The 25,456-nt window shown below is 37.2% G+C and overlaps 3 protein-coding genes and 1 long non-coding RNA gene across 4 annotated transcripts; 1 reads left to right on the top strand and 3 right to left on the bottom strand.

Annotated features, from left to right (window-relative positions):
• The first annotated feature begins 1,451 nt into the window (after positions 1-1,451).
• Positions 1,452-9,853, top strand: LOC127798342 (DNA topoisomerase 6 subunit B). Its single transcript, XM_052331851.1, has 19 exons — positions 1,452-1,647; positions 1,758-1,810; positions 2,205-2,302; positions 2,412-2,517; positions 4,122-4,259; positions 4,444-4,495; positions 4,692-4,756; positions 4,955-5,061; positions 5,201-5,303; positions 5,504-5,589; positions 5,724-5,920; positions 6,624-6,739; positions 6,900-6,985; positions 7,121-7,193; positions 7,983-8,074; positions 8,301-8,439; positions 8,518-8,612; positions 8,696-8,876; positions 9,628-9,853. Exons 1-19 carry the CDS (start codon positions 1,560-1,562, stop codon positions 9,772-9,774), a joined length of 2,022 nt encoding a protein of 673 aa, XP_052187811.1. The 5' UTR covers positions 1,452-1,559; the 3' UTR covers positions 9,775-9,853.
• On the bottom strand, positions 2,624-3,871 carry LOC127798343 (uncharacterized). The gene is made up of 2 exons (XR_008022374.1): positions 3,735-3,871; positions 2,624-2,794 (listed from the first exon to the last, which is right to left on the bottom strand). It is a non-coding gene; the product is annotated as an uncharacterized LOC127798343 (long non-coding RNA).
• Positions 9,854-12,590: 2,737 nt separating the features above from the next.
• On the bottom strand, positions 12,591-14,245 carry LOC127798533 (uncharacterized). Its single transcript, XM_052332157.1, has 2 exons — positions 13,922-14,245; positions 12,591-13,317 (listed from the first exon to the last, which is right to left on the bottom strand). Exon 2 carries the CDS (start codon positions 13,272-13,274, stop codon positions 12,855-12,857), a length of 420 nt encoding a protein of 139 aa, XP_052188117.1. The 5' UTR covers positions 13,275-13,317; positions 13,922-14,245; the 3' UTR covers positions 12,591-12,854.
• A 7,543-nt stretch (positions 14,246-21,788) lies between these two features.
• On the bottom strand, positions 21,789-23,712 carry LOC127797857 (probable 6-phosphogluconolactonase 4, chloroplastic). Its single transcript, XM_052331018.1, has 3 exons — positions 23,355-23,712; positions 22,728-22,863; positions 21,789-22,501 (listed from the first exon to the last, which is right to left on the bottom strand). The coding sequence occupies exons 1-3, from the start codon at positions 23,582-23,584 to the stop codon at positions 22,031-22,033; spliced, it is 837 nt and encodes a 278-aa protein (XP_052186978.1). The 5' UTR covers positions 23,585-23,712; the 3' UTR covers positions 21,789-22,030.
• Positions 23,713-25,456: the final 1,744 nt, after the last annotated feature.

The following is a 25,456-nucleotide window of genomic DNA, read 5'->3' on the forward strand; positions in this document are numbered from 1 at the left end:
GCTAGATCTGGGCGACTGCCAACCAAGCTTCGTCTCCACCAAATCGAGTATTCAACCAAACTGGTAAGTTCGACCAAACCCATACACAAACACACGGATGCCTCTCTTTCTCTCTCTTCCCCATATCTAACAATCGGAAAACTTAGGCTCCCAAACCTCCAATGGTCGGGGACCAAGGTCCGAGGGTTTCTTAACCCCTAACAGTTGGCGACCATAGGTCCCCAACAAGAAACCTTGGGTTTACTGACCCCCAGTTGCCTGACCGCTGGGTTCCCAGACCTAGCCTCCCCATGGCCACAATCGAGGAGCCCAGTTGTGGCTGCAGCCATGGTTGGGTGTGTGTGTGTATATATATATATATATGATGTGTGTATATGTGATGTAGTAATATTGACAAGAATAATAGATGTGACGTGACAATGTTGACGAGACAAATTTAATGCTTCTTTTAATAACTGTTAAGTTATGAACGAAAAAGTGTATAAATTAATTTGATATATGGATGAATAGTGAGTATTTTTTTGTATAGGTCTTTAAAATCATTTTTTTTTATTAGTCCAAGAACAAAAAAATGCATTGAGCCTAAAATAAATTAATATAAATCATAAAGAATTAATAGGTTGAAAAACATGTATTGGCGGAGAAAAAAATAAGGACAATGCCTGACTTACAAAGGAGAGCGTGACTTTGTAATTCAGTCTCAAGGTCATGGATTAAAGATGACCCGAAGGCTAAATAAAATACATAGTCTCCAAATGATCGTGTACATTATACTTAATCCAAATTCTACGATCAAAAGTAATTAAAAATATATAAGGCAGTACAATTGAGAGACCTTTAAGACAGTATTCGCACAACCCTCTTCCTACCATCCAACAAATCTAAATTTCGAATTAAATATGTCTTAATTTGGTGTTAAAAATCTTAAGTTTTATGTTTAAATTCTACTATACATAAAATATTTTTTAACTTATTATTAATTAATTGTATTATAATAAATTATTTATGATTTTTTATTTGGAATTTTATTAGTTGTATTCTATAAAAATGATTCCTGTGTTTGATTATGCTTTGTACTCATAAAAAAATTATATCCATGTTAATAACTTGTACGATATTTAGAATTTTTGAAAACAAATATATAAGCCCAATAATGAACAAAATCATGGATTAGTTGGCGGGCCTGGGTCGGGCCCAGTCAATTGCCCAAGACCGTACCCAATTCGTTGGCGGGAAAATTCATGGACATTTTCTTAAAGGATGGTCATGCTCCAGTGCGTCGCAAAGGCCCACAACGGTTGCGCCACTTTCAGCACAAGCCGTCGGATGCGGCATCACAAGTTTTGATGGTCAAGATTTTGTCTTAAGATAAAAGTCACCACCGTAGATGACTGGGCCCACCGGCAACTGCCGTGCCGGTGACATCACTGCGGACCTGAACTGAAACCCAGCTATAACATTTACAAGCCCTAAATTGCGAGTTTTCGACTTCGAGTCGGAGGAGTTTGGAGAAATTCAACCAAGCTTCTTCGCCTCCTCTACTGAAGAAAGAATCTCGAATGGGCACCGGCCAAACTACGAGCGAAGCCAAGAAGTCCAAATCGAAGACCCCTCGGAAAACCCAAGATAGTAGCATTCTCAAACAGAGTCAGTCTCACGCTCTCTCTCTCTCTCTCTCTATATATATATATGTGTGTGTGTGTACGCATGCTGATGTATATTTTGGTGTATGAGCTGATTGGTTGGTTGCTTTGCAGAATCCCCAGCCGAGTTCTTTGCTGAGAACAAGAACATTGCCGGGTTTGATAATGTGAGCATCTGATGTTCCTTTTGTAGTTCCTTGGCTTATGAATTTTGGTTTGAACGGTACTGTTTTTCATGCTTTTTGTCTTTTTTTTTTTTTTTTTTTTTTTGTGGCAAGCAAGTTGATCAGTTGGAAAAAAGGTTTGGACGTCAATTGGGATTAGGAACATTTTATGAGATTAATTGCTTAGGTTATATGTTATTGGAGTTAATTTATGTGGTGAATGGTTTAAGGAAACTTGACCACTTGGAGAGTTTTGTTTGTTTAAATTGGTCTTATGTTTATTAAGCCGGCCACGTCCAATCCAGGATATTCTGCAAATGGAATCTAAGGATGGAACTGATTTTACACGTTCTTTTTGTTTGTTGATTCCTCTACTTTCTGTCTTTGTTGATTTCAGCCAGGAAAATGTCTTTACACAACTGTGAGAGAACTTGTTGAAAATGCTCTTGATTCTGCTGAATCAATCTCTGAGCTTCCAGCAGTGGAAGTAACTATGTAAGTGCTTAGATTTATGCATATGCAAAAATGTGAAATCTACTGAACTAGCTTGGGCTTATTCATTACTCAAGGCATATCGTTTCATATTCTTACTATGTGACTGCAGTGAAGAGATTGGCAGAAGCAAGTTTAATGCCATGATTGGTCTTGTTGATTATGAACGTGTTGATGAGGAGTTATATGATGATTTTGAGACAACCAAGGCTCGTGAGGTATGTATGCTTTTTATGCAAAATCCTAAATTCTATCATAATCATGTCAAGCTAAATCAAAGTTTGCTACAGTGCAATTCGTTTAATTTTTGGGTAACTGGCTTGCTTGGTTCTCACATTATTTTGCCTGTGTACTTTCAAGCAGGTCTTCAGTTGTCAGAAAAAAAATAAACATGAAAAAAAATATATAGAGGCATGTCTTAGTTCAGTGTTGAGTTTGTTCCATTGTGATTTGGTATCATAGTTTTTGACATGGGGTAAGAGGTGTATATTTGACCTTTGCTAGATTACAACAACAACAACAACATATCCGGCCTTTATCCCACTATGTGGGGTCGGCTACATGAATTCTAGACTTCCATGTATTTCTGTCTTTTGTCATATCCTCATATAGATCCATATATTTCATATCAAATTTTAATGTCTCTCCCAAAGTCTTCTTGGGTCTACCTCTACCTCTTTTTGTGACTAATTGTTCCATTTCATCAACTCTCCTCACAGGAGCATCTCTTAGTCTCCTTCTCACATGACTAAACCATCTTAGTCTAGTCTCTCTCATTTTCTCCTCGATTGGCACTACTCCTACCTTATTACGAATAACTTCATTTCTAATTTTATCCTTTCTTGTATGTCCGCACATCCATCTTAACATCCTCATCTCCGCTACACTCGTCTTTTGCTCATGCTGGTATTTGACTGCCCAACATTCTGAGCCATACAGCAAGACTGGTCTTATAGCTGTCCTATAAAATTTTTCTTTCAATTTTAATGGGATTTTACCATCACATAACACCCCCGATGCATTTCTCCATTTTAGCCAACCTGCCTTAATTCTATGTGCGACATCCTCGTGGATTTCTCCATCTTTTTGAATCACTGATCCCAAATATCGATAATGGTCTTTTCTTTGTAAGATTTGGTCTTCTAATTTTATTATAACATCATCCACTCTTACATTTTTACTAAATTTGCATTCCATATATTCTGTTTTCTTTCTACTTAATTTAAATCCCTTAGATTCTAAATTGTTTCTCCATAACTCAAGCTTAGTGTTCACTCCTTCTTTTGTTTCATCCACCAACACTATGTCGTCTGCAAATAGCATACACCATGGCACATCTGTCTGAATATCTTTAGTGAGTTCATCCATTACTAAGGCAAATAAATATGGACTTAGTGCAGAACCTTGATGCAGTCCTATTGTAGTTGTAATTGACCTTTGCTAGATTAGTGAGGCCAAATTTGTGTGCTAGTCAATCCTTTCAGAGATAGTTCTTCCCCATACAATTTTGATCAAGGTTGGTTCATATTCTGAATATCAAAGTGTCCTGTTCACGTATTCATATTTTTTAGCTGTCTCAACAGGTTAGCCATGGTGGCATACAGAACAAAACCAAATGCATACAAAAATAACCAAATGAGTGAGCAACCAATAAACAGACCTGTTGCCTAATTCCTTTGCATTATGTATAGGCCACCAGGTGGCTTGTGAATTGACATGTTTGGGCTTGAAACAGGGATGTGATGCAAGGAATCTAAGTACCAAGTTATGGTCCCTTACTGTTCTTACAGTTCCATGATTTTGTAATTCTGTCTTGTTCTAGAAACGACTTTTGAAGGAAGCTCGTTTGCAAGAAGTTCAGGCCAAGAATGCAGCTCTTGGGAAAAAAGTGAAAGAGCCAGCAGCACCAAAGGCTATTAGGGGTCGAGGTGAGGCCTCATTTTACAGGGTCACTTGTAAGGTGTGATTTATTTCCATTTGAAGTTTCAACCCTCTATTAACTTGTTCTTTTTCCCAAAATACATGATAATTGACTTGTTTTCTTGCAAGTGTCTTTGAGTGAATGTGTGTGTGTGTTGTTTATTTGCACTTTCACTAGCCTGAACTCTTCTCTGTAGGTTGACTCTGTTTGTTGTAAAATGCAGGATAATGGAAGAGGGATGCCACATGATGATATTCCCAATATGTTTGGGCGAGGTCTGGCATGGCTTACAAGAGAGTTTTCTGTTCTATCCATTAGTTTTTTGTTTTTTGGGGGTTCATGGACTTGGAATGGACGTTTGATGGCAGATATGAAAAATTTTACATTATATTGAGGATTCCTATGACTAAGATGTTTTAACTTCATAGTATCTTTATAATGTTAGCTTACTGTGAATACACATTTATGTAGTTTTGTCTGGGACAAAATATGGCTTGAAGCAGACACGGGGAAAGTTTGGACTTGGTGCAAAGATGGTAACGTTTTTAGACATTTAGCTGATCTGTCTATTTTTGAGTGAAATGGGAACTCTTATGAGAATTTTGTGCAAATGTAGCTTTTTAGTTTCTGATGTTTCATGGAGAAAGCTTCAGTGTCTGGCTTTATTTGTATGATCAAGTTCTTATGCTTAGGACATATTATAGTTAATAATTGATCTCCTTGGATCTGTGTAGGCATTAATTTGGTCCAAGATGAGCACAGGGCTTCCTATAGAGATATCCTCATCAATGAGGGGCCAAAATTATATATCATTCTGCAGGCTGGATATAGACATTCATAGGTATGCTTTACAAGTTCTGCAATAGAAGCAGAATTTAAACTTACGACCATTATTACATTGTCTACTCTCTGGTTTAACATTATTGAACTTTTGGTCTCTTCCTTTGGAGTTTATAAATGGCGTTTCTTTCAATTATTAGGAACGTTCCTCACATTCACTTACATGAAAAACGGGACAACAAGGACAAATGGCAAGGAGCTGAAATCCAAATTGTTATTGAGGGGAATTGGACAACTTACCGTGTAAGCAAGTACTTAATTTGGTTTTCATTTCATTCTGCTTGAGATTTAGCTCTATGTATTAAAAAGAAAAAGAAAAACAGAAAACCCTTAAGGTGCAAGATCGTTTTTTATGTCTTATTTAATAGTGTTTAATATAGAGGTGTCATTTGACAACTTTTGATGCCTTGCCCAGTTTTTAACTCCTTTGTTTGTATTTGCAGCCTAAAATATTGCATTACATGCGTCAAATGGCTGTTATCACACCATATGCCCAATTTACTTTTAAATTTGTATCAGATGCATTAGAGTATGCTCTCTCTCCCTTCCTCCCTCCCTCCCCTCCCCTTGTCATGCAATATTTTACTCATGCATAAACTGAGTATAGCTATTCATTCTTATTTTTCTTCTTCATTTTTAACATATTTTTTCCCCTTTGTGAAGTAAGAATGTCACCATAAGATTTGCAAGACGAACAGACATAATGCCTCCAGTTCCTCCTGAGACAAAGTACCATCCATCAGCTGTTGATTTGCTTCTCATTAAACGCCTTATTGCAGAAACATCAAAACAGAATCTTTTGCAGTTTCTTCAGCACGAATTTGTGAACATTGGGAAATCTTATGCTGAACGTTTAATTGGTAATTATTGCAACTGATTATCACTGTAAATTGGGGATGCATGGAGGAAGGAAGTATTATGGACTTATCCATTATGTTGAGTTACCACTTTATTAAATGAAAGATAGTTGTGGGATTACATCTGATACAACACTTGATGCTTTACAAAGGATAGCAGTTCAGTTTCCATTGTAAACAAGAAATGATCATCTTCAAGGAGTAATAAACTAAATATTTCATGTACAACAGGATTTCCAATTTCAATTTCAAGCCCCATAATGGTATTGGTGCCTAACCCTTATACCATTGTGGATTTGAATTTTAACCACTAAACATTGAGTTGGCTCCTTGATGGGTTGGATGGTTAATTTCATGTTGAACTGCTTGCTAAACTCACATTGAGTTGACCCAGCTCAACTCTAAGGGTGCATAACTTTCACACCCAGAGATTATAGAGATTTGAATTTCAACCCCTGAACATGGGGTTGGTTACTTTGGATGGATGCTGGTTAAATTTACATTATTTGTGTCAATGAAAAATTTCAGGTGAAATTTGTGAAGTCTTATGAATTTTACAGTCCTTGAACTATACTAGTACACGTGCATTTCTGTTGACTGGATATTGCATCCACACGCACACTTGGGGGGTGGGGGGTGGGGGGTTGTTTGTAGCACTGCAAGATGAATTCATTAAATCCTTCTAAACGTTTTTGTCATGTTTTAGGGGAAATGGGCTCAGAATTTAGCCCCAAAATGCCTGTCAAGTCGCTAACTTCTCAGCAAATTGTTCGCATTCATCAGTTGTTTCGTCAGGCGAAGTTTGATGACCCTAGTGGTGATGTAAGCTGCTTCATGTGTTCATTTCCTTCAATCTGTTAAGATTCTTCTCAAAATTAAACCATCGGAAATTTTTGTTTTTTCCTTGAATTTTTAGATATTATATTCCAAAAGACAAAAACTTTTGTTTAATGCGCATATCAAATAATGAACCTTTTGGCAGTGTCTTAGTCCTGCAGGGGAATACAATCTTCGTCTTGGAATTATAAAGGAGCTGCACCCAGACATGGTTGCAACTTATTCAGGAAGGTTGTATCAGATACAAAAGTCTGGATCTGCCATTTTCTTACTTTAAATTTAGTTGATAGTTAGGATAGTTTATAGTTGGATTCATTTTGTACAAATTAACAATTTTATTCTGATTGCCCTATTGTTGATATGCAGTGCTCAAGTTTTTGAAGGGCACCCATTCGTTGTGGAAGCTGGGGTCAGTGTGGGTGGAAAAGATGTTAAGCAGGTAAGCACTTATATGTGTCTGGCTATGTATCCTTTAACCTACTGCAGAAATGCAGAGTAAACCCTTCTGTTTTTTGCAATTCTTCTTTTCTTGACTGTTGCGATCTTACATGTCAATAATGATTCTGTGTGTTCTGTAAAGTCCTTGCTTTTCACTGCATGGCTTTTTTTGGGCTGGCTTTTTTGGGTTTTCTTTACTGCCAGGTTTGTTCTTTTCTATAGGGTTCACCCTCTCTTGGATTTTGAATGTTAGCATGAATGCCTTCAACTGTACTGCCAATGTCACTCTACTAGGAAGTTACTTGGATCGTCATGTAAAGCACTTGATATTCAAGTTTAAGACCTTCATAAGGCCAACACATTAATTTTCATGATCCATACCTGCTGTGCCTGAAGCATTTTATCTTTTTCTTTATTCAAATAGTGACTTGTTGGGAAGTTAACAAATTCTTTTTCCTTAGTATTATTTCTTTCTGTTTATAAAAAAAAAGGTGTTATGTCTTTCCCATTTTCTGGAATTTTCCTACAGCCTAAGATTCTCTTTGTGCCAACCTGTTCACTTACGGTTCCAATCATTGTTTAAATACAGTGGCAATTTAATTGTGTATTTTGATTGATATGTGGGCTAGGAGACTTTGTCAATGGTTACTAGTCTTTGAAGCTTACTGTATTGCTTGACTATTGAGCAATACAGTAAGAGCTGCTTGCTGATGTTGATTCTCAAATTTCTTCAGTTATTTTTTCTGACTGGAAAATTGGACCTAATCCATCATGCTCTGCTTAAATTTAGGGTCTGAATATTTTCCGATTTGCAAATCGTATTCCCCTACTATTCGAGCAAGGCGGTGATGTTGTCACCAGGACTGCCCTCAAGAGAATCAAGTAAGATATATACAACAACATATCAAGCCTTTATCCCACTATACACATACAAACATATGTGTGCGCTTGCACACAGACATGTATTTGTGGTATTTATATATTTTTTTTGTATTTGTTGGCAGTGGGGGGGGTGTTGTAGAGGTAGTGTTTTTTTGCAGTTTCAGAAATTTGAAAAGGGAAAGCAGTTTTGAACAACCAAAAACCTAATTGAAATATCTTCTTTCAGCTGGAACAGTTATAAAATCAACCAGACACAAGATAAGATTGGTGTCTTTGTGAGCATTGTGAGTACAAAAATTCCCTTCAAAGGGACTGGAAAGGAATATATTGGAGATGACATAAGTGAGATAGCATCTGCTGTCAAGGTGGGTATTTATCAATTAACGTTTGGCCCTTTTTTAGTAACAAAAAATAGTTGGCACCCTAACAGCATATTACTGCAGACTTCTATTCAACAGTGCTGTATCCAGCTAAAATCCAAAATAGTGAGGAAAATCCAGGCTCGTGAGCAGCAGGAGAGAAAACGAAATTTAAGCAAGTAAATCCAGTAACTCTGTTGTATTATGAATTAAAAGTGATTCTTGTATGTCAAAACTAAAATTATTCTCATTGTATTGGCAGGTACATTCCGGATGCTACTGGTGCTATCTATGATGTCCTAAAAGAAATGGCACTCTCACATTCATCAAAGAGAAAACGCTATGAGGATGAAGATGCTGATACTGAATTACTGAAGAAAGTGTCAGCTCGTGTGATAACAAAAGAGACTCTAACAGAAAAGCTTGCTCAACATGTTGAACAGGTAAACTCTCCAGTTGTGAGATCTTTGCTTAAAGTTTGTTGTCCCCTCCGATTAAATGTTTGAAATTAGCTTGTATGGACGGGATAACGTCTGGATGAGGCCTGGTCCTCCTGGATGCTTGAGTATGGCATTAAAACTGTAAGTGTAAAGGTCTTAGCAACTGCACCAGAAAAGAGTAGTTTTCCGTTAAATCTACAAGGAAAGACAAGACTTGGGCAAGCATGAATGGATGCTACAGTTAGTGAACCATATACTGAGAATGGCCCAAATAACATATTTGCAGCCCCCAAAACTGCTTAGTTTTAAGAAACTAAGCCAAGCTTGACCAATGTCTGTTTGGGAAACCAAGCTCGTGGCTTCACTCCATCATTGCTAGAAAACTGTGTTTAACATTTGTTTGTATCTTCATTTGTGCTGCATGACCTTCTTTAACTTGGTACTGGGAGCTTTTATGGTATCTACAGGTACCAGTAACATATACAATTTTGGTAAAGGGTGTGATGTAATTTTTATAATACAACAGGTGTATTGTACACGCAAAATGTGTATTTTAAAATGTAAAGGGTGTGATGTAATTTTTGTGTGCACAATACATTCTACATGTTATACAATATTCAATTCGTATTTTACATTGCCCTTTTTATATTGTACTGGAGACATGACATACTATATAACTTCCCGTTGGTATGATATCAAGGTGAAGTGACAATTTGGATGTTTTTGACATTTCCTTGGGTTTTTTAATTTGCAGGTGGACTATGAAATGGCATTGGAATATGCAACACAGAGAGGGGTAAAAGAGGAACCTAGAGAACCCATTTATTTACATTCACTGGAATCCGAAAATAAATTCCTTGATTTACATAGCCCCATATTTGTATTCAGGCTGTTTCAGTAGGAACAAAATTAGACGTCATTTTATAGTTGTGTATTTCTTCCGCGCATCAAATAAAGAACCATTTGAGGTTCGTGGTGAATGTTATGTTGTGCCTATTGAAGCGTGATCATGTATTTCCATAAAAAGTGTTAATGATAATTTGAAATGGATTCATCGTTTTGTATTATGTCACAAGTTCTGCTGAAAATACTCGCAAGAGCAACGGAGCCTAGTTTAGTGGGAGTATTCCGGCAGATTTGAGTGGTTTTCCAGTTGATTCAGAGTAAACTTGCGTGTCAGATACGCCAACCAGTTTTGCCTGTTGTTTTGAATTTTTCTACAAAAGTTCAAAAAATAAAAATTAATATATTAAATAATATTTTATTGAAAATTTGTACACAACCACTGTAATCGTAGCTCAGAGAGCAGTGATGGTATTAATAAGTTGGAGGAGACTTTGAGGTCGAGTATTAATTTATTTTTTGAAATATTTTTTTATCTTGTATCATAGGTTTGTATTTTTTTAAAAGAAATTATAAAAAATGTTAAAAATATAGGCTTTATTTCAACGAAACTCTTATATTAAGATTTGAGAGAAGAGGTAGGTGATGTACTGATATCGATTAGAAAAGAAAAGAAAAGAAGGGGAAGACATCGTATCATTTTTCTTGGCTCTCTCTATATGCATATTTTGTCAATACACAAAGAACTCAAATGAATTACCTTTTATTCAATTCATGGCCTATTTGATTATGAATCGTTCTATAATGTCAAACAAGTTTATTGAAGCGATTATCGAATGGGGGCAAAATGACAAAATTGTCCCCACTCATTTTGTAAATTTGTAAAATAGGCCACTGTCCTGCTCTCTCATCTCATCTCCCATGGCCACCGCCTTGCTGTTGCCTCATTGCCATCCCCACCTCGCCTCGTCGATGGCAGCGAGGTGAAGACAACAGCGAGGTAACAACCATGAGAGGGGAGACGAAGGAGTAGGACAGTGACCCACTTTATAAATTTGCAAAGTGGGCAAAAGCTATTTGGTCATTTTACCTTCATTTGGTAATCGCATCTATAAATTTGTCTACCTCTCAAAACTTACCCATTTGATTAATTCGCATATTTATGCTCAAAAAGACTTCGCCCAATTCCGCGCTTTGGAATTTTCAAAGAGGCGATGTCCAGCCATTGCCATTGTTGCGACCTGAGAGTGACTGGAAACGCGGATTGGAGTGGAGCGGTTGAGAGACGAGGAGAGGCTCATCATTCGTCATCAAGCACGCGGGCTCAGACTCTCTGTGTAGACGGCTCTCGGGTTTACTTGAAACTTTGAGACGTTATCAGTTGCCAGAGGCAACTAAATATGAATATCATCAACCAAAATTGCTAGCCAACAAATATGAATATCATCAAAGCTAAGCAAATAAAATAAAATAAAATAAAGAAACATGAATATCAGGTGTCAAACTAATTTAGTCAAAACTCTCCAACAGGACAAGTCTCACATGTAGATGTAAACAAGGCAAGACCTGCGAAAGAACCTCACCCGTTGGAAGTCCTCCCGTTGACTTGAGGGATGGCATCACAGTTATCAGAAAATCTTCTAGTCGTCTCCAAGGCAAAGCTTCGTCGTTCTCTTATGAACCGAAGCATTGACTAGTTATTAGTTGTCCAGATGACTCTGTGGCCTCCCAGCGATGAAGTTCCTCAGCCTGAGGGAAGCACTTGTCCTGGCAAAAGGGTAATCAGCTGTTTCTGTTCTTGCCTAGTCATGTCAAGTGTAAACTAATGAGAAGCAACGAATAACCAACGTTCCAAAATTGCTTAATAGCTGCGTGTTTGAATTGTTCAAGTCCATTGAATAACAGAAAAGTTGAGCACAAAAATCTGGCTCAAGCAAAGCCAGGATTAGCTTAAGAGGGCTTGCAGGTTTCACAGAGTGGACTGACCACAAACCAAAAGTTCGTAGCATTGGCCGAACTAAATTCGGATGATTCAACACTACCAAACAATAGCCAGACCACAATTTATCAACATGAACTGGGTTTAATTCCAGTTTCACCGTATATTCCGCAAAAGAAAAATTAAACAAACCAACAAAGAGTGCATATATTTCAAATAATTGTTGTATACTCTTTCCCACTCAATGCCTCCCTTGAGAATGTACATAAAGAGTCCTAAGATTGACAATGTTCGAGCACCTCAAGCTTCACCACCACAGCTCATGACTTCCAATGTTAAGTTCAGCCTTGAACTTATCATACATATTAAAGGGTAATAGAGCCAACCCCACCTAGCAGGGACTAAGGCCTGTGCTGCTGCTGATGATAACAGGGAAGCAGAGCTATTGAACACCAGAAATAAACCGCTGAATCAAATTTCACTGTTATCAGAAGAAAACAATAGAGTACCACCCGCAAACCTAAATATTTGCTTACACAAAGCATTGTGTACAAGTAGTAATCTATCACAGCTTATTGGTTACCGTTCATGGAGACCAGGGAAAAAAGCACCATCCCAGACAGGAAAAATAAGAATAACCAAGAAACCTTGAAGCTCCAAGACAATGCCCAACTGCCAATTAACTACCAATAGAACAAGTAAAATGGGCGAGAAAAACAAAATATACTGAATTCAGTTCACTTCATATTCCTGCCTCCCCTGAACTCAAATGTGATGCAAGGGTGTCATAACCGAAGGATAGATGGGAATGCGAAGAGGTGATACCAGAAGAATTATATTGTACATGACATCAAATATGCTGCTAAAGATTGTAAACCTGGTAGCTATATCAGAATCTAGCAAATAACAGAATAAAAACTTAAAGAAGAGAGAAGTTGAAGAAATTGTTTAAGCTTGGAATGTAAGAAAAGGAAAAAAAGAAATAATACAAAAAGCTGTTGGAAATATCAAATACTTCAGATAATGGAAGACTGCAATTGCCATGATATTTTCCAGACCTTCCAACAAAAATCAAGAAAGAATTCAAGGAATTGTCAAGAAGAGAGCAATAAAAAAAATAATAAAATTAAACTCGAGATTCACTTGGCCTCTCTCCTCATCCATGATTTGTCCATTACACGAAAATGCTACCCATAATATTAGTTGCACTCAACACCTGCTTCAGCAGCCCGACGAGGTTTGTTTTTTCGCCTGCTTCCATTATGACGGAATCCATTGGACTTCGTTGCGTCATCACTGGTCGATCTGGATCCAACACCATTTTCCTCTTTGATCGAATCTGACTTTTCTTTTGCCTGCAAATTGCGCCTCCTCTTCCTTCCGTTCTCTGTTGCAATTGAACCTTTCGCCTCTTTGCTTGATACACCATTTCTTGTACTTTCACTGTCTTCGTCTTCTATTTTGCCAGATTCTTCCATATCAGTCTCATCCTTCAGTGGTTTTTGTGGCCTTCCCCTCTTCTTTTGCACAGGAATTTTTTCTTCTTCACCACTTCCAGCATCTTCATGATTAGGAGCGGAAAACTTTTTTCCCTTTCCCCTTCCTCTACCCATAATCATATATTTCCGCCAAAGCACAGTTCACAATTTAACTAAAGGACTTCTGCACAAAAAAAAAAAAAAAAAAAAGCACCCTAAGACATGAGAATGTGTGGAGCCTCCCAAAGAATGATATGATGATTTTAGAATATATAAGTGCCATATCTATAAGAAAATCTCCATATCTATGAGATTAAATTGGACCCAATTGATAGAAAATTTAGAGGAACATAAAAATGACCAGGAATAAAAATGCAATACCCCCTTCCAGAACCATCCCCAAAGACTGCAGTTAGAAGAAAGTTGTATGCCCCAGAATCCAATTTAAAAAGGAAACTAAGATGATAAAAATCCTCCATTTACACGAGGAATATACTAACTATTTCCCCAACAATTTGGAATTATATAAGTTATTGATAACCCGTAGTATTTACTTGGATTAACAAGATAAGAAAACAAGGGCAATTAGAATTGGAACAAAAGAAAATCCCAATCTGACATACAGCCAATAAGATCCCCATATCACAGCAGCAGAAACCCACATGAATGCAGTGTTAGATCCAAGCAACAAATGAAGAAAGGAAACTAATTCAGCAATTAAACACAGCACAATAAAATACAGTATTGTACTACCAAACAATCGCAGAAAACAGGGAACGGAAACTAACCAGGTGTGGCATCAGAAGACCCAGTAATCCGAATCTGTCAAAGGCCAAAACCCAGACGGGTTTTGTACCTAATAGATGGAATTTCGAACAGTGAAAAATAAAACCTAAATACTAGCAAAAAACAGAGTGAAGTGGGAGGCTTATTGAGAACCCAGATCAAGAATTAAGCAGAGCAGCAAAGAGGAGATTGAAATGAAGTAAAAAGGATGGATTGGGTCTGGTTTGTTTGTGTGATAGAGAAGTGGCCCTCCTCTCCCCAGAGTGCGCAACGGCGGATAGATACAAGACAGACGAGAGAGAGAGAGAGAGAGAGAGAGAGAGATGTGTTTTGTTGATTGGCTGCGAAATCTGCAGCGTTTTTTATAGTGTAGACTAGACGCGTAGGAAAATCGACATCAAGCGTAGTGTGTCCAACTCCCAGAGTCGTTTACAGCTTCGGCATTTTGTGCGTGTGCGTGTGTGTATATATATATATATATATATATATCGATGGTAAATTAGAGGAGACTTGACGCCCTAATTTTACTAAGTCATAGCGTTTAGCCGCCTTCTAATTTCACATTTTGGGAATGAAATTGATCTTTCATGAGTTAAATATTTGTTAAAAACATTTATAACAATTCTATAAAATTCTTAAAGATGTCCCAAATAATGTAAATTTGTATAATTTCAAATGATATAATCTTTAAATAACGAAGGCGAGTAGTGTAATTTTATAAAGGTAAATTATACTCACCGTCGCCGCATTTATTTATGCTGTAACTTTAAAACTGTTACTTTTTAACTAAATAAATATACGCGTGAGTCCCAAATGACCTTGCTGTCCAATCCATCGTAACTTCGGTAATTGGTGCGTATCGATGTAGGTCTAGGGGTAATTTTGGTAATTGCACTAAATCCATTGTCGTTAATTATCTTTGATTTCTCAAACCCCCCATCTGTGCAAATTGTTGTTGGGATCCAAATCCCATCAATCAACTCTTCCAACTGCATCCGACTTATTTTTATATATTTTTAATTTTCGAACAAATAACATCATCATTGTTATTTTTGAAATATAAGAGGTCATATTTGTAATTAAGATAAGCTTAAAAAGAGTGATTATTGTAATTTATTTTTGTAAGATTATCAAAATTAAAAATAAAAAGATTCAAATAATAAATTCCACATATATTAAATTTGATTTTAATAACAATAGTAAGAGACAGACAGTTGTGGTTTTGGAAAATTTCATCCGCAGTCCACTGCACTTCTGTATTGGCATTTAACACCACCGCCTTTTAAAATATACATTTTCACCCTCTTAGTCGCGGATGGGTTGGCTTGGCTTGGCTGGATCCCTGCTGTCCGTCTGATCTGATCTGAATGACAACACGGCCGGGTGACTGGGTTGACTCAGTCAAATGACTGATAAATCCTTATTTAAACTAGTAAATTGGAATCACCCTCGACCACCTACCGTTACCAAGCAATTAATGATCTATGAGTTAACAAAAGTAGTAATAATCATTGCAACGAATGATTTGTGTTTTTCATTAATTAAGACTATCATTACCACACCTTTTCTTTTTCTTTTGTGGTAATCTGTGTTCAAAATTTCAAACAAAGTTCGAATCCTTTTAAAATAGAGATTAAAATAGGTCAAGTAGAAATGGTCAAGTGGTAAGGCACTGCTTTTGATTTCGTTATTTAGAAGTTCGAATCCTTTCATCCTAAACCATACTCTGTTTTATTAAAATAGAGATTATTTTTTTAACAACTTTTTGTTTAGAGATCTACCAGGATAGAATGAGATTTTTCGTTCTTTTTTTTTATTTTTAATAATATTATTTCTTTTTTAAATTTATGAAAAAATTTATAAATTTTCTAAGATAATATTAGAGATCTTATGAAAAACTTACAGTAATTTGGAATAAGATTAGGGGTGTGCATTTGGTTATAACTGAACCGAACCGATCAAAAAATATTAATTGAATCGAACCGATCGACTAATGTCAACTAAACGAAACCGAACTAATCGAAATCTAAACTGAGTTAACTGAATCGATAATCGAAAATCGATTGTGCAAAACCAAAAATTAATATAGAAATTGATATAGAAACAAATTGATTTACAACAACAGAGGAATAACGATTGTGTAAACGAAGGAATACACACGAAAGAATACAAATCCATTTACAGTAAAGAAGAACAGAAAAATGCAAACCCATTTACAATGAAGAAATACACAAAAGAGAATACAAATCCGTTTGTGGAAACAAAAGAAATACAAACGAACAACTTGTAATGCAAACGAAGAAATACATCAAGAAACTAACCCAACAGAAAGTAAAAAAATTAAAAAATCTTACAAAACCCTAACCTAATTGCGATACTAACCTGAGTAACCTTTGTCGCTCGACAGTCGGTGGTTATTGCCTCGTTGGTGTGTGTAATACCCAAGAACTTTGGGTTATTATTTTAAGGAAAAAATAGAAATTCGGAGAAACATGGTATCTGAAAAGACTAAAAAATTTATTGAATCAGTCGAAAGGAAGACCCGAAAGCTTAAATATCTAAGGAAAAAGGAACACCTTTAACGAGCATATTGAGTCAAGATTTTTAAGACCAAAAGAAATCAAATCGGGAACGATTTTTGGTACAGCAAAAATACAGGTGCCATTCAAGCTGCAAAAACTGAATCTTTAAATGAGACTTCCGAGAAGTCAACGGAAGCTTGAGGGGGTTTCGGTTTTTCACAAAGAACAACCCTTCAGTGGTTTCAAGAAGAAACGAAGAGGTTTAGGGCCAAAACGAATATTAGGCCTAAGTGCAGTTCTCTAAAATTTCCAGAAGGAGGTCAAAACGATATTTTTTTTGAAATCTTTGGGGTCAAATGGATGTTTTAGGACTTGAGGGTCTCAAATGCAATATTAAAAAGTTCAGGGGCTAAGTAAAAAGGGCCAAAAAGGTAAAGGCTAAAAGTTGAGGGGCCAAAATGCAAAAAACTCAAAGATGGCAACAATCGGAAACCGACCTGGCCACAAGAGGCGTCGAAAGCTTCTGGAGTTGCATGGGCAATGGTTAGGGAGGGCCAAAGGGTGATGATAAGCCGACAATGGCCACTGAAGTGGCCGAAATTTTGAGAAAATCGGCCAAGAAAGCTGGCCGAAAATGGTGAGACATGCATCTCACTTTTGCAGGCGAATATCGATGCTTTTAGGTCGATCTAGGGGTGGTGAGAACGCTTAAGGCAATGGGCAAGGCGGCCAAGGCCATTTGGAGCTTCAACATTGCCTATAAATAGAGCTCCTAGTGGCCGAAAATTTAAGAACTTGGAGCTTCAAATTGAGGGCTATTTTAGACGAATTGAGAGGCAAGGATAGAGGGATTTTGTTGCCTATAGGTTGGAGAGTATATTTGGAGCATTTGGTGAGCAACGGAGCAGAAACGAAGGGGAATCGAAGCTTCACTGGAACCCTAGGCGGTCCACTGGCCAGATCTTCGAGCTTCAAATTGGCCGACTTTCGGACCTCATTTCGAGTTGATTCAGGTACCTTTGGGATCGATTTGGGCTGAGCTTCGTCGTGGTATAAAATTCTAGATTTTTGGGCAAGTCGTGGCAGGAGAAGATGACCGGCGCGTGGGCTCTACGCGCCAGTCTTACACGCCCTACCACGTGCCGGCGCATGTGGCCTTTTATTTTTTTGCAATTTTTTTTTAAAATGTTTAGAAAATTATTTGATGATTTTCCATGTAAAAATATTTGGAGAAAAATAGGTGTAGGTATTTATTTTAAAATATTAGTAAGGAAAAATTGAAGAAAAATAGAGAAAAAAGCAAGAAAATAAAGAAAAAATAGTGTTTATTGATTATTTGAATAAATATCTTGCCAAGGGTGTTTTTGGACTTGAGGTGAAACATTTGGTGCAAATTTCAAAGTTAGCATGCAAATCGAGGCAGTTTGCACGTTTTTCGAGGTATCTCGATAATTGTGAAAGATGAGTGATTTTATCCCCATAATCCATATTCGATATGATTACCTCTCTATGCATGATAATTACATATGTTATGATCAATTTCGTCATATTGGTCCATATACTGTTGCATTAAAAGTTGTGATACTCACAAGGCATGATATTATCATCATATTGAAACTCGTGCATGGGGTTGGGATGTCGCCCTAAGAGTGTAGTCGTAATTCTCAAAGGGCAATTGATGGAACAACGTTAGGGTTATCCTGCAGAGGTTTAGGATTTTGCCTAGGGTTCCGTGTCAGGCTAGTAGGCCATGGAAGTTACACTAAGGGTATCTGCTTGTAAATGTCCATGCATCATTCATTCATTTATGCTTGTCTAACCCTCACTTAGAAGATTTCATCTTTTAATATTAGACTATGTCCTTTGAATATTCCACATTTCAGGTGAGGCAAGCGGTCGGAAGGGCAAGGAGGTGATCGAGGCCTGATCGTGACAGAAATTTTGTGGGTCCTATGTGGGGTTAGACCATATGTTTCATTCGGCTGTATTATTTAGATTTTAAATAAATGTGTTGGGTACATAAATGATGTTGATGAACCCAGGTTATGTTTTCAAGATTTCATGCAGATTCTGATCTTGTATTTGCTTATGTTTAAATTGTATCATTCATTTACTATGTTTGGGAGTGTTATTAAATAAAAGTTATGTTGAGGATTTATTGTCAGTTTATGGTAAAAAGAAAAAAAAAATCCTAGCATACATTAATGCCCTGGAAAACGGGGTGTTACAGTGTGGATTGATCGTCTAAGAACAAGGAGGGAAAGGAAGAAACAAGGAAATGATGGAACGGCGTTGGTGTGGGTCTGACGAAGGAGACGAAGGGGAAGGCCGAATGTCGAAGAGAAAGGCAGACACGGCCGGCTGCCGTCAGCAAAGGCGTCGAAGGCGGAGGTGGTGACCATCATTGATTCATCGATGGCGACGCATCAACGGAAATAAAATCTATTGATTTGTGAGATCGATTTGTGCTAGTCTGCTGGAGGCTTTCTCTCTCTCTCTCTGTCTCTCTCTCTCATATCTATATATCTATCTATCTATCGGCAGACTCCAGGTAAATGGGTGAGTGGCTATCTCAGGGGAATGGGGGGTGGTTGGGTCACAAACTCCTCGCGGGTATGGGTTACTCTCGGTTTGAGCGCGGGGGGTGGTCATGCGCAACTTCGGTCATTTGGTTATTTTTGTATAAATAACCAACTGAACCAATTAACCGATTTTTAGGAAAAAATATAACCGAACATATATATATTTTTTTTTAGAAAAATCGAACCGAACCAACCGAACTTGTCGGTTTGGTTCGGTTCGGTTAGTTCAATTTATCCGAACTTCTGCTCACCCCTAAATAAGATCAAATAAGAGGGTGTTTGGCTAAGTGGTTTGACCATTTATAAGCTGCATTAGCTTATAAGCTATGTAGCATTTTTTTTTTAAGTGTTTGACAACACCAATTAGAGGCTATTTGGCTTAGCGATTTGACCGTGTATAAGTTGCATAAGCAGCTTTAAAACTATACAATTTTCTATGATGAAGTATTTGGCAAGCATTAACAGCTTTAACGCTGTATAGCTTATCAGCTGTTTTAACAACGTTGGCCAGAAGCTGGTGCCCCCCCAGCTTTGGGAAAAAAAAAGTTAGAGAGTTGACCGAGAAAAATATCATTTTACCCTCTGTTACTGTTGCATCTTCTTCCTCTCTTCCCCGAAGCTCTTTCTCCCATCTTTTCCAGAAGGTTTGCCATTACCCCGTTGTCGCCGTTGCCCCTTCTCCATAACCTTCGTCGCCGTCGTCCAACTAAGCCGCCGCAAGCAGTATCGTGTTGGTGGGTCACACCATCGCAACATCTGGTTCCAGATTCGCCGCCTAGCGTCGTCGACTGACCCTCTTCCATTATCGTCGTCTCCGTAGCCCATCTCGACCATCGCTTCCCGATCATCTTCCTTCTCCAGATCCGCCATTGCCGTCGCCTCCTTCTCGCTCCCCTACTATTCTTCTCGCCGCGTGCAGCGTATATATATATATGTATATATATATAACACAAATAATATATATTATTATATATAACATATATAATATATATAGTAATATTGTATTAAGATATTTTTAATAATTATGTATAATTTGTTCATATTTAATAATAAAATTTTACATCATTCAACATTATGTCTATTTTGGCATTTTTGTCAAGTTTTAATAGCTTATCCGCTCTTTCAAACCAAACATATAAATATTAATTGATAACTTAAAAGTATATTTATCCAAACACATTATCAACTTAAATATTATCTAACTTTTAACTTGAAAGTTAAATAGCTTAAAAGCTATAAAAAAAATCGATGAGCCAAACAACCTCATAATTTAAAAGTTATATAGCTTAAACGCTACTATAATAGCATTTGAAAAAAGTTTATGCCCTTAGCTTTTGCCAAAAATGCTATCACTAACTTATTGTGTTGACTAATTAATTTACTATTTTGCCTTCAAACATTTTCAATATTTACACTCTTTGTCCCTGCTATTAACGTTACCTCTTCTCCTTCATTGCTATATTCTCCCATCTTCCCTTTGCTTTGCCGTTACTGTCGTTGTCACTACCGCTACTGTCATTGCCACTGTCGTCGTCTAGCTGGGCCGCCGCAAGCAACCGTTAGGTTGGTGGATCGTGCCATCGCCGCATCTGCTTCCATATCTATCGCCACAAGCCGACTAGCATCATCACCCCTCCTCCATTACCATCGTTGTCATCACCCAGTTGGGTCATCGCAAGCCACCTCTTGTTGGTGGGTCGCGCCATCACCAGCCACCCCATTCTTCTCCAGATTCACCATTATCGTCGCCTTGTGGGTCTCTTCCTTGGTCGCACCATCGCCGTCTTGTGCATCCAGATCCGTAGCCGCCAGTCGCCAGGATTCCTCTCTAGATCAATCGTCGCCTGATGGGTCTCCTATTTAGTTGGCTATCGCAGTCTCTTGCCACATCCTTCCTCCAAATCACCAATTTGGATTTTGTAATTATTAATTTTATTTAATTATCAATTAAATAGTCTTATCTAATTTTATAATTTTGTAATATATATTAAATTTATGGACGAAACAAATAAACATTTTAGAAATAATTTATTTAAATATTAATGCTTTAAATGTATTGATAAAATATAAAAATAAATAATTTTATATAATGTCTCAATATATATATTCAATATTTTTATGAATTAAACATAAAGTATTGTATTAACATATTTTTTAATAATTATGTAAAATTTATCAGCTTATAATTGTAAGTATTTTATCAATTAGGAATTAATTTATAATGTTTTTTTATAAAAATAGTATTTTTTATAAATTTTATTTATATTATTCAGTATCATATATATTTTAGTTTTTCTTGTCAAATTCTGATAATTTATCAAGTTTTACAAATCAAACACATAATTATTAATTGATAAGTTAAAAATATATTTATCTAAATATGTTATTAAATTAAAGTTATACATTAACTAGTTTAAAAATTCAAATAAAAAAAAGGGTAAGGCAAACAACTTCTAAGTCTTACAAAAAAAGAAACCTCAATTCAAGCCCGCATGGACATAGTTAAGTGGCAAAGGAGGAGGTTCTAAAGTCATGTTGGAGACTGGGATCGATTCTTGGGAAAACAAAAATTTGCATCTTTTCTCTAGTGATCTTTGATAAGTGACAATGAACTTAACTTAAAATAATAATAATAATAATAATCTTGATCACCCAGATACATACTTGATTTACTTTCTTTGTGATAAATCTAGGACGAATTCGACAGAAACACGAGTAATAATGCGTAATCTAAAAAAGTAACCATACATTCAAACCCTTGGATATATGCGACAAATATGAATCAGCCGGTTTCCCAATAACTTGTGTACAAGCATTACATTTTATCATGGATAGTGAAATCACCAAATCGGTATTTACATTCACGCGAAAGCAGGGGGCCGGAAGAACGAAGGGGACGAGAAATTAAGGTAAAATTAGAATAGTTTTTAGATCTTAGATCACGGAAGATGTAGATAAAAGGTGCATTTTTTGAGTGAATGATGCTGCTGCTGCTGCTGCGCGCTGCCTAGAGCTCCAAAGAGGTTGCACTGTCCAAGAACCAGAGGAAACCGCCTTCCGGCGAAACCATCTGAATGGGCAAGTCATGGCCACCCTCGATTCCTTTCTTCACGCACGCCGACAAGTTTGCGTGAGACCAGTCCGGCAAATCGGACGCAGTTATGACGAACGCCAGATTGGCGGCGGAGTTGATCGGCGGAAGACTGAAAGTCACCCTTGGGGCGATGATGGCCTTCTCGACGCCGGCGACCCACTTCTGTTTCTCTTGCAGAAGAGGACTGCCGGGGAAGAGAGATGCGATGTGGCAGTCCAAGCCCGCGCCCATTAGAATCAGATCAAATTTGGGCAGCCCCGCCGGTGAAGAAGCCACGGTGGAGTCCTCCATCAGCTTCTTTATCAGAGCTTCGTAATCGGCTGCCGCTGCGTCGTATGCCAGCTCTGTGTTGACGGGATGGATGCTACCGGCTGGAATCGGTACCTGCTCCATTGAAAATAAAAAATCATATTTTTATGTAAATTTACTTGCAAAGTGTATATATCTCAAGCTTTTGTGTATTTACGGGAGAATGGAATTAATTTGATTAGGACAATATTGGTTTGATTAGAGTTTTTTCTTCTTCTTTTTTTCATGACAGTAACACATGCTACACGCATGAGAAAAGAGACAAAAAGGATATTCGAAGGCAATAGATATATATATACACCTTGGAGAGGAAACCAACTCTGGCAAGATTGTAATTGCTATCTGTGCTACTGTTGGGGACGGCCCTCTCGTCCACCCAGAACATGTGCCATGCCGACCAGTCCACCGAATGTAAATAGGGTTCCTCCAACAATTTCCTGAAATTAAAAAAAAAAAATCTAATTATCATTTATTACTTACTACGCACCATTAAGCTTTTAATTGCATGCAGTTCGTCATCACTTTTTAAAATGTATTACTATCATAAGGTTCATGCATTTGCAGTTTAATGGGCACCTGGTTAATTGCTTTAGATATATGCATCATTGTAAATGGGCAATACAATGAAGTTCTTTCTCGTCTCTTCCGTTCAACACAAACGTTTGGTTTACAATTCTATATGTTTATTTTTATTCATTTTGCTGTTTCCAGAACCAGAAACAAAAACTTGCAAAACATCAATGATATTCATATCTTGGTCGTAATGCATATATTTAGGGAGAATATATAAAATCAGTAAAACAACAGACATTTCCTGAAAACAATTTACGAGACTAAGGACGTTCAAACAAGCTCTTGATCGAATTTATTGGATTCGTAATCAGAACAGAATTATGATATAAACCGGCGAATCGATCGAGTTGTTTACCTCATTGTGTGTATGAGAGTGCCTCCGGCCACCGCAACCGTAAACTTCTTTCTCTCTTTCACAGTCTTCGCCGACAGATCGGCTACGTACTCCGCCAAAGCCTTGGCTGCTTCTTCCTCTGTTTGGCTCCGCCGAACCTCACCTCTCGCTGCGGCGAATACCGGCGAGAGTGTATTGATTGCGGCGGCGCAAGCTAGGGCCGCCAGAAGAAAAGAGAGATATCTGGCCATTCTATCCCCTATACCCCGTTGCTTCCGTGATTGGGAGGAAGGGAAAACTTGAAGATTTAAGAAGATGAAGGATGGAGGAGAGAGAGAGAGAGGCAAAGCATGAAATTCAGGCCATCCAAAAATTAGTAAACAGAAACAGCATACTTAAAAAAAAGAGGCTAATGCCATCCCAACACTAGAATAAATTAATAGAAAATGCTTGTTGTACAAATAATTAAGTTATAGAAAGGATGATCGGTATCAAATGACAAAAATGCTCTCACCAAATTTCTAGATTCACCACCCTTACCCTTGTTCGCCTCCTCTCTCTTTTGCCATGACTGCCTCCAGCAAGCTCCACTTCGTCGACTGTCGATGCATCTTCTTGTCACCCCGCTGCACCATCTCGCGCGATCATCAATGTATTTTGCCATTGCCTTGTCATAGTGCCTCGCGTCGACCGAAGCTATACCATCTCGTTGCCTCGTCACTGTCGCCTCTGGATGAAGCCTCGGGCTTCATTCAGGCGATGAAGTCCGATTTGATCATCAAACATGTCATCCTCTCAATACATGTAGCATAGTCCCAAATTAATTAGTTACTTGTGCCTTTTTAATATATAATTTTTAAACAAATCAATAATTAAGTTATTCCACCTCTAGCTATTTACAAGTTTGAACTTTTAAACGTATTTTTCTTTTAATTAAGAGAAAAGGTTGCCAAAAAAACTAGATTAATCCTCTAAATCCCTCAAGCTAAGTCTTCAGTTAAATAAATAAATAAATTTGAGTTTGATTATTAAACTCGCTCTACTAACAAACCGACCGAGATTAAGTTTGAATGTGACTTATATTTGTGAATAAAGTGCTTGATTGTTAGAAGTTTTACCATTAAAGATTTTTGACAATTAATATATTGCTTGTATTATATATTTTAAATTTAAACATCTATTAAAAATACATAATTTTACACCTAGTACTCTACTTATTATTAATGTTGACATTAATAGGAACCGATCAATTGGCAAGCATCCATCATATTATATCCAAATTTGGTTTGGATTTCCAACAGACAGTCCAAAAATAGATGGAATATTCTAAATTTGCTCCTCACCATATATTTCATCTAAATACTAATAATTAAGGAGGGGTAGATTCATTATATATAAATAAAGTAAGCCTGTTATACTCACTATATATACCATCCTATATAATTAAGATAAGATTGATATATAGGTGAAGTGAAGATGGAGTCTATTCTACAATTAATTAACATTGAATTCTATAACATTTTTTTACATTTACAACTACTGAAAATCATTTATAAAGGATAGTAAAAAAGGGGTAGGGCAGCTGGGGCAGAGCGAATGGGCTATTTTATCATTATTTATTTATTTATTATTATAAGAGAATAATTTTCATCTTTTGAGGCACTAAAACACTTTAAGAAGCACTGGAATTTTTAAATGCATGATGCGATTTGACATGAAAGAAGAGAACATTATCAAATTGGTAATCTCTATTTTATTATTATGCACTAACATTGATCGACAGCACCGCGTAATTTGTATATATGATAATTTTGCATGGAAATTCCGATATTATCAGCCTTCAAAATACCATGTATGTACATTACTGATTATGTAAAATTTAATAGGATTGATGTCAATAATTATTTAGGATTCGTGGGTTGATATCATCCAAGTCTCATTAATTAATGGATAAAATGGTAACTTGTTAAAGTTTTCAAATTCATATGTAGCTGCTCAAAGCAAACATGTGATATGTACTGCGGGGGCTGGGGCTGGGGCTGGGGCGGGGGCGGGGGGAGAGAAGCATATATTCGCAGGAGGTGTCAGCCAGCACTCAGCAGCAGCAGCAGCAGTAGGTGAGG

The sequence above is a fragment of the Diospyros lotus genome, chromosome 3 (assembly GCF_014633365.1).
Source record: "Diospyros lotus cultivar Yz01 chromosome 3, ASM1463336v1, whole genome shotgun sequence".
Taxonomy (NCBI): Eukaryota; Viridiplantae; Streptophyta; class Magnoliopsida; order Ericales; family Ebenaceae; genus Diospyros; species Diospyros lotus.

Bases quoted from the DNA above. Each gene is read 5' to 3' on its own strand.
- LOC127798342 (XM_052331851.1), top strand. From the start codon at position 1,560: ATGGGCACCGGCCAAACTACGAGCGAAGCCAAGAAGTCCAAATCGAAG. The intron at 4,260-4,443 runs GTGTGATTTATT...TGTAAAATGCAG, and splicing joins TTTACAGGGTCACTTGTAAG to GATAATGGAAGAGGGATGCC. The intron at 8,877-9,627 runs GTAAACTCTCCA...TTTAATTTGCAG, and splicing joins TTGCTCAACATGTTGAACAG to GTGGACTATGAAATGGCATT.
- LOC127798533 (XM_052332157.1), bottom strand. From the start codon at position 13,274: ATGATTATGGGTAGAGGAAGGGGAAAGGGAAAAAAGTTTTCCGCTCCT.
- LOC127797857 (XM_052331018.1), bottom strand. From the start codon at position 23,584: ATGGCCAGATATCTCTCTTTTCTTCTGGCGGCCCTAGCTTGCGCCGCC. The intron at 22,864-23,354 runs GTAAACAACTCG...TTTTAATTTCAG, and splicing joins ACTCTCATACACACAATGAG to GAAATTGTTGGAGGAACCCT. The intron at 22,502-22,727 runs GTGTATATATAT...TCAATGGAGCAG, and splicing joins GAGTTGGTTTCCTCTCCAAG to GTACCGATTCCAGCCGGTAG.